An 8,737-nucleotide genomic window follows, 5' to 3' on the forward strand; every position below is an offset into this window, starting at 1 on the left:
CAAAAATTATAGGATTAAAAAAATCTATTTATTAGCCTTATCAGTTTAATGGCATTTTTCAAGGTCATTTTAAGTTCTGTATACTTATGTGTGCAAGACAAAAATACAAAATATTATCATCATAATAAAATTTGACAATTATGAGATATTTTATATATTTTTATATAGTAATATAATTTTTTGTGTGTGTAATTAAAGTAATTGTTTTGAAAATAAATATAAAATTTTGTTCAAATTAAATATTTAAATTATATAAAAAAAACATCGTTTTTTAATAATATATGAAATAAACATATTGTGTTAAAATAAAAAATATTTTTATTTTTAATAAACAAACAGAGGTTATGATCTTTTTAAACGTTTATTATGTAAAGTAGTGGATTTTTAATGTTTTTTTGTTATAGAGCAAATACACAAATATTATTGAAAGAATATTACTTACTCACCTTTGATATTTCAGATGAAATAGAAATATATTTTGTAATACTTGAAATAGATGAAGAGTTTTGTGTCCGGTTCGGATTAATTTCCAAATATTGTTTTTTATGATATGTTGATAAATGTCTTTGCCAGATGTATTGGCGTTCTTCATTTTTATTTGTTCATTTCGGTCCATCTTTTCTTTGTACAATTTACATGTAGCAATTTTATCATTTTTTGAAGAATTCTTTTTATTAGATTTTATGATGTCAAAATAAATTGCAAATTTATTTTTTTTCATTTTTGGATTTGATTCGTCAGTCTCACTCGGTGCAGCGACCAGTATATCGTCTGATGATTCTTCAATTTCGGATTCTTTGTGAGATAATTCACTAGCTAAATAAATTACATATAAATATTTATTATAATTCAGAACTAGCGAAAAATGAATTTAATAAAATTTAATTTTAGTTAGATATAGTTAGATAATTTTTTGTCGTAATTTATCAGCTATAATTGAAAACTTCTCATCATTTAATAATTATAAATCACAAAGTTTAATAAAAAAGTAATTTTTAAACCTTTGATTTATATACATCGCGCGCGATCGATAAGAGCGAAAGTTTCTGCAGTAGATGATTTAATAATATAAGTAAATGGGTTATGAATTATTTTAAAATAAGATAATTCGCTACAAAGAAAAATTCTCCGATCAAAATTTTTTTATTTTTAAATATTTATTAATTGAAGAGTCACCAGACGATTTACTGATTGCCTCATCAAGTGAGACTAACGAATAAAATCCAAAAAGGAATAAAAATAAATTTGCAATTTATTTTGACATCATAAAATCTAATGAAAACAATTCTTCAAAAAATAATAAAATTGCTACATGTAAATTGTGCAAAGAAAAGATGAACGGTGAACGGAAACGTACAAATAAAAATGAAGATGCTAATAGATCTGGAATTCACAGACATTTATCAACGTATTACAAAAAACAATATTTTGAAATTAATCCGAACCGGACACAAAACTCTTCATCCACTTCAAATATAACAAAATATATTTCTATCAATTTGTTTAAGTATCAGTTGAATAAATTATCGAATGCTACAGTTTTCGCTCTTATCGGGGAAATAATATATTTTCATATTTTTCATACCGATCTTTTTTTCATACCGAATTTGGTAAATATCTATATATTTACTTTACTTACAAATATTGCATGTTAACTAAATATAATACTTACTTTCATCCTTTCTATACTTCTTATTGTTAGCGAAACGATTTTTATTCACATCACTAAGATCACGGTCTTCATTATTTATGCTTTCAGAAGCGTTCCTTTTTTTGGGTCGGCTATCTTTTTTATCCATGGCAGTAACTATTGAAAGTTATTGGAATATTCGTAGTTTCTATATCGTATAGTTTCTTCACATGAAAAGACTCACGATCAGTGAATGTTTCGCAAGACTGCAAGACCAAGCTAACGACTGAACTTTACTTGTTTTTAAAATATTTGCCGATCATAATTTGTCGCGCTATAATGCCATGCCTGCCAACATGCTACTCACTGCGCTTTATGCCAACTATACATTTTAAGATAAGAATTACTACATTGATGCCATGATTTGAGCGGTAAAATTTGAAATGCTTATCTAAAGATTTAGTCTTTACACCAGCATTATGTACACTTTTCTTCATTCTTTTTTATAAAATACAATCTCTATCTGCTAAAACTCAAAATTAATAAATATCAATTTTATTAGTATATAGCTCAATTTAGAACAGCGTTAAGTTTTTTAATTATTTTTTTTATTTCTTTAATTTGTAATAACTTTTAATTTTTTGTATTAATTTTTAACTTTTAATTTTTCTATTAATTTTTACTTTTATGTTCTTTATGTTTGGTATTTGGTCTTTTTTGATTAGATTTTTCTATAATTATTTTATACTTTTTTTATTAAAATATTTTTATTTGTACTTATTGTTAGCACAATTTTTTGATATCACATTTTTGTAGACTTTATTTTACACAATATTAAAATAATTTATAAAATAATATTTTACGATTTCAAATAACATTATTTTCTAAATAACTATAACAGTCTTTTACAACTGGCGCGCATATATTTCTTTTTCTGTATCTTTTTTTAAAAGGTAAATTCTTAGAGCTTATATTATATCATTCTTTTTTGTATATAATAATGTTCAAATAATAATAAATAAATAATAATATTGTAAAGGTAAAGAAATAAATAGAATATAGTGCTGTATACATAATATCAAATAATACCAAAATCTGAAAGAAAAAGAAATTGTAATAATTAAATCTTAATAAAGCCTAATATACTTAAGCTTTAAATTTTAATAAAACATTCAAATATAAATGTTTGTGTAAAATTATGACAATATTTTTAGCATAAGGTAATACCGTGTCTCTTAATATTTGATATTCATATTTATTCTTAACAGTAATACAATTTTATGTTTTAATAACACTTTATAAAATTTTTTACTTTTTATTTTCTGCGTCTTTAGTGAACATATCTCTGTCAAAAACATATTTTTTCGATAAATTTTATAAAAATTTTCAAAAATAAAATCGAAATGTAAATGAATATTTACAGATATTATAAAAGTATCAAGAATCTTGCAAGAATCTTGCAAGAATCAAGAATCAAGACAAGAAATTGATTGTCGAGATCAAGACATAATAATTCTTGATTTTAAAAAATCAAGACAAGACAAGTATGTCCGATTCTTGTCTTGTCTTGTCTTGAATCCATCACTACAAACAGAGAAAGGGACGCCTTGTTGTCACGATCTTTCGAGATCTTTTGCGAACTCCGAGCGATTAAAAACCGCCTGCAAGAAACCGCCCTTGTCACTCGACCCTAAGCTTCGCAAGAGACAGTTTGTGTACTTCACTTCCTAAGATTGTAAAATAGCTCGCTTTAAATCTAAAGAATAACGGTATCTCCGGTCGATTCCTACGTACTTGCGTCGCAAGTCCATCTACTCCGACTGAGATCGCGGAATATCTAACCGCTCCTGGTCCCGGTTCTCGTCGTAATAAAAGCGATCTCCGCCAAGAGACTATGTTCTAATCTCCGTCGCTTGCGGCAATAACGAGACTTACCCGTAGCTTGCGGAATTTATCGTTCATAGCGGGGCTGGTTAAAGACCATAAAGAGATTGTAAAATAGTGTAAATAGTTTATTGTGACGAATAAAGATAATCAGAACAATATTAAGTTTTACGTTACGCGATCCTCGCACTACTCGGTTTCTAGACTGTTTGTCCACAATTACCAAAGAAAATAATGCTAAAACATACATACTTAAAGATTGATCAAAGTGTTAATTTTTTCTTCTTAGATGGTACAAAGTACCTTGATATTCATATATAGATTCCAAGTAGAAATCTTATATCCGCTAATGATGTACCTGATATTCAGATCTCTTTTTATTTACATTATATACATTTACAGATGAAATATAACATCCTATAGAAAAAGTTTTATAATTAAAATAACAAACATATGAAGTTTTGTTCTATATGTAGAATACACATATGCCACATGTGCAGGATGCGCAAAAGAATATATGTATGTATAGTGTTTGTATTTAGTTTTAAAATATATATCTTAAAGTTAATAATAAATTGAAGATATATATAACAATTAAAAGATGTTGGAAAACAAATATTTTAATTAAGCTACAAAAAAGGAACAAAAATAATTATACAAAATATTAGTTTTAAAAAATAATGATAAACCATTAAATATGATAAACATTCAGTATTTATAGAAACTTAAAGATCAAGCGATTGGTATACGTTTTCTTTTTTAAAAATTTGTCCACTACAATATTTTTTGTCGCAATCATAGCTTAGTTTGTTAAAATCTAAAGGCATCCAAGATATGTCAAAAAATCTTTGATAATATGTTATAATTTGTTTCGCTTTTCAGATATAAACTTACAGTTTGCGACAAGTTGACACAATAATAAATTTATATTAATGTACTTCTTTTACTATTCGCTTTTCGCCCTTAATTGCCACACTTGATGACTTCTTCTTTATATAGACTTTATACAGACTAACATTGCGACAAAAAGCGATGAGTAATCAATCAGCTTACATATGCAAAATGAAAATGTGGTCCCGTTAATAACAAAAAGGCACCATAAAAATTGCTTGTGTTATTGTATTAAAAATTCGATTAATTGTAATTATAAGTATAAATATAATAATAAACAACACGTATCGCAAACATTAATCATTTTACAACGAAATTAATAATTTTTTGTCAATTTTAAAATATATGCATTATTTGTAAAATAAAAACTCAAAATCAATAATCTCATGAATACGTTTACCAACGTTTTGTAAATTATAAATTTTATATCGATAACATTTGATTGACATGCTATTCATAATATATTTTGTAAATACTAATTCTATTTTTAAAGAAATTATATTTTTTCTAAATTCTAAAATTTAAACTGACGTTATAGTTAAAAACAGCATCAATAAAAAACGATTTTATTAAATATAAAGATAATAAAATACTCTCATGTTTTCATAATATGTATAATAGACTAAAATAGTGTGATAGGCTAAAAATATTGGAATAGTATAAACTGAGAATTTTTGCGAAATAGATTGAGCAAAACTTGGCCAAATTTTGTTATTGACGGGACCATTAATATACGAGGCACATTTTTAAAGTAAGGTCCGTTTTGAAATAAAAAAAATATCTTAACATAAAAATAAAAATATGTTTTTTATTTTTTATATATCGCTAGTAAATTAATCAACAGGGTAGTTAAATTAATCGACCACACTAGCCAATGAATTTGTCTAAGTTATGACTTTATCGACCATATGGTTGTGGTCTTTATAAAGTATAACTTGAAATTATTAATTACAAATTTTTTCATAAGTGAGAAAAATATTGGTCCGAAAGTCGCTGAATCGGGAATCGAACCCGAGTCTTTCGCTTTCCGAGCGACTGCTCTTACCTCTAAGCTATTCAGACCCTTCGAAACAATACTTCTCTCTTTTTGGTTTTATATAGTTATTTGTAAATAACGCCTTGTATATCCGCCGGCGTATACTAAACAGTTGGAAAATCATCTATACGGGTAGGCTCCATGATTAGGTCCAGGAGCAAATTTAAATATGTTTTTTATTTTTTATATATCGCTAGTAAATTAATCAACAAGGTAGTTAAATTAATCGACCACACTAGCCAATGAATTTGTCTAAGTTATGACTTTATCGACCATATGGTTGTTCGGCCATCGCCTTGACGATGCTGGAGAGCGCCAAATCGTCCCCTATCTTTTCTGTTAGCACACGGCGCTCACCCTCGAACACACTGCAATGTTCGAGGGTGTGTTGCGCCGTGTCCTCCTCCTCTTGGCAGTGGAAACAATGCGCCGTACGCGCCCTTCCTATCCTACACAGGTACTCCTGGAAGCATCCATGGCCTGTGAGCACCTGTGTGGATCTAAATGACGTCTCGCCGTGAGCCCTCTCCGCCCATTCTTCTAGTAATGGGCCCACGGCCCCGACGACGCGTGTCCCCGAGTGCGTTGGGGGCACATTGAAGAGATAGTTTTTCCACCTCTCCATCATGCGTCGCCGGGCCCAGAGTTTCACCTTGTCTCTCACCCCAGCTGAGAGTTTAATGCCCCTCCCACGGAGCTCCCTTCCTCGGATGTACGTTTCTTCGTACATCTTTGCCGTGAGCTCCATGGGAGGCATCCCAGCTAGGGTAATCGCCGCCGCATGGGACATCGTCCGATATCCGCAGACGCAGCGAATGGCCACTTTCCTTTGGATACGCCTAAGCGTATCCTGGATTTTCTTTCTGGCCATCGCCGAGTCCGCCCAAACCGGGGCTCCGTATAGGGCCACCGAGTTCACGATGCCAGCATACAGGCGGCACACCCGACCGTCCGGCCCTCCCAGGTTGGGCAGCAGGCGACATAGTGCGCCTGCTACCCCTTCTACTTTTTTCGCCAGACGGTCGAAGTGCCCAGTGAAACTCCAGGTACCGTCCAGGTATAGACCCAAGTACTTAAGGTCTTTTCCTACCTGGACGGAGACGTCGTTTACTGCGACATGGGCTCTTGGCGGCACTCCTTTTTTTGTTTTTCGAGTGCTGTCATGGATGAATAGCGCCTCCGTTTTTTGAGGCGCTACTTTTAAGCCCATGTCGCTTATCGCGCGCACGGCGCATGCCACTGCCACGTTCGCGATATTTATCGCTTCCTGCCAGTCTTTCCCCCCGGCTAGTACTAGTGTGTCGTCTGCATAGCAGACGACACCACAGCCGGGGGGAAGTGCCGACCGGAGGACTCTGTCATATACGAGATCCCACAGCATGGGGCCGAGTACCGACCCCTGTGGGACCCCGCAAAACATTTCCCTCCTGCATGTTGTGCCGTTCCTGTCCCGGAACATTATTTGCCTGTTGGCGAAATAATTTCTGATGACCCCCATGAGGTATCCGGGGACGCGGTGATGAACCATCGCGTCCCCGATCTTATCCCAGGGCAGGGTGTTAAACGCGTTAATAATATCTAACGATATAGCGACGACCACCCTGCCCTTTTCTAAATGTGATTCCGCGAGGGACCTCACCCGACGTATTGCGTCGATGGTGGATCTTCCCTCGCGAAATCCATATTGTTCCTCATGGAGGTCCATTCCGTCCCGGGACAGATGCCCGACGAGGCGATCCACTATAATCCTTTCAAATAGTTTGCCCGCCTCGTCTAGTAGGCATATTGGCCTGTACGCAGGAGGAGAGCCCTCCGGTCTTCCTCCCTTGGGGATCAGCACTAGCTGTGCTAATCCCCATTCTTCGGGAAACTTCCCCTCTTTTAGGCAGATGTTAAACAGCTGCCTCATGAACCCAGACAGTGGTGCCTCGACCAACCCCCAGATCAGGCCGGGTATTCCGTCAGGACCAGGGGCTTTATTTCCCCTGGCCCTTAATCTTTTGAACGCTCCCTGGCCATCTCACGCTGCGTGATCTCCAGCTCCTGGTCCCATCCGATGGGCTCCTCCAGGATTGGAGGGTCGCGGGAAACAACTTATCTATTGTTTCCTCCAGGAGCTGGAGATCCATGGCTTCCGTAGCAGGGGGCGCCCATGATTTTAGCTTGTTCATAACAAGCCTGTATGGGCGCCCCCAGAGGTCTGCGTTAAGGGCGAGCAACTGCTCGCCCCACTCTTTGGCCTTGGACCTTCTGATGGCCGCGCTGAGGGATTCCTGGCTTCTCTGTATCCCTCCAGCGCATCTGCCGTCTCCTCTTCGTTTCCGCGCCTCCTCCTTTCTCTCATGAGGCGGCGCCTTGCGTGGACGGAGGTCCTGCGGAATTCCACTATCTCCTCCGTCCACCAGTACGCCGCACGGCGCGAAAACGGTCTGGCCCGGGGCATGGCGAAATCACACGCGTCCGCCACTACTCCCCGGAGCCAGCTCACCTGTCCTGGCACATCTTCCTCCGGCACCTGGATGCCAGGGCAGGTGACTGAGGAGACAGCCGCCATCAGTCTGTCTGGGTCCAACTTTTTTAGGGCCCATCTCTTGGGGCGGGAGTTATCCCCCCCATTGCCGCGGCTGAGCACCGGCTGGCGGGTTACCTCTACATCAAATTCGATGTAGAGGTGGTCGGACAAGATTTCTTGGTCCGACACCCGCCAGTCTCTTATTTTGTCAGCCCCAGAGGGTGTGGACCACGTTAGGTCCACGATTGATTCCCCCTGCGGCCGAACACAGGTGCTTCTCGATCCTGTGTTAAAAAGATATAGGTCGAGTGCCGCAGCCCACATCTCTAGGACCCTGCCTCGCTGGTCCGTGGCACAGGAGCCCCAACGCGTCGACTTCGCGTTGAAGTCCCCGGCCAGGATCACTGGACGAGGGAGCCTCCCGCGGATGTAATCCGTCAACTCATCCAGCGCTCCCTCGTACCTGGCAGGGTCCCAGCTGGAGGGATGTTACGTCCTGGAGGGAGATTTTGACGCGTTCTGGCGTGACCTATGAAGGTACGCAATAGAAAGCCTGGCGCGCGGGCCGAGCGGTAGAACACGCGTGGTCAAGACTTATGAAGAGAACGCGACGTCGTAGGACGACATAAACATGTATGCTTACGTATGTGTGCGTAAGGAAGGAAATGTAAGTAGTGAATCTTAAGTACTATATTATTGCTTGAGATAATAAATAATGTTAACTCGATATTCAATAATATATATATATATATATGTATGTTTATTTTGGAGTTTCTTGAGTGTT

The 8,737-nt window shown here is 36.4% G+C and overlaps 1 protein-coding gene across 1 annotated transcript; it reads right to left on the minus strand.

The window, feature by feature from the left end:
- Positions 1-7,417: 7,417 nt before the first annotated feature.
- On the minus strand, positions 7,418-8,277 carry LOC145940199 (uncharacterized). Its single transcript, XM_083045110.1, has 2 exons — positions 7,930-8,277; positions 7,418-7,870 (listed from the first exon to the last, which is right to left on the minus strand). Exons 1-2 carry the CDS (start codon positions 8,275-8,277, stop codon positions 7,418-7,420), a joined length of 801 nt encoding a protein of 266 aa, XP_082901236.1.
- Between the last annotated feature and the right edge of the window lie 460 nt (positions 8,278-8,737).

Source organism: Prenolepis imparis, unplaced genomic scaffold (assembly GCF_030444845.1).
Source record: "Prenolepis imparis isolate NDT839.2.m4 unplaced genomic scaffold, iyPreImpa1.0 SCAF_9, whole genome shotgun sequence".
In the NCBI taxonomy this organism is placed as follows: Eukaryota; Metazoa; Arthropoda; class Insecta; order Hymenoptera; family Formicidae; genus Prenolepis; species Prenolepis imparis.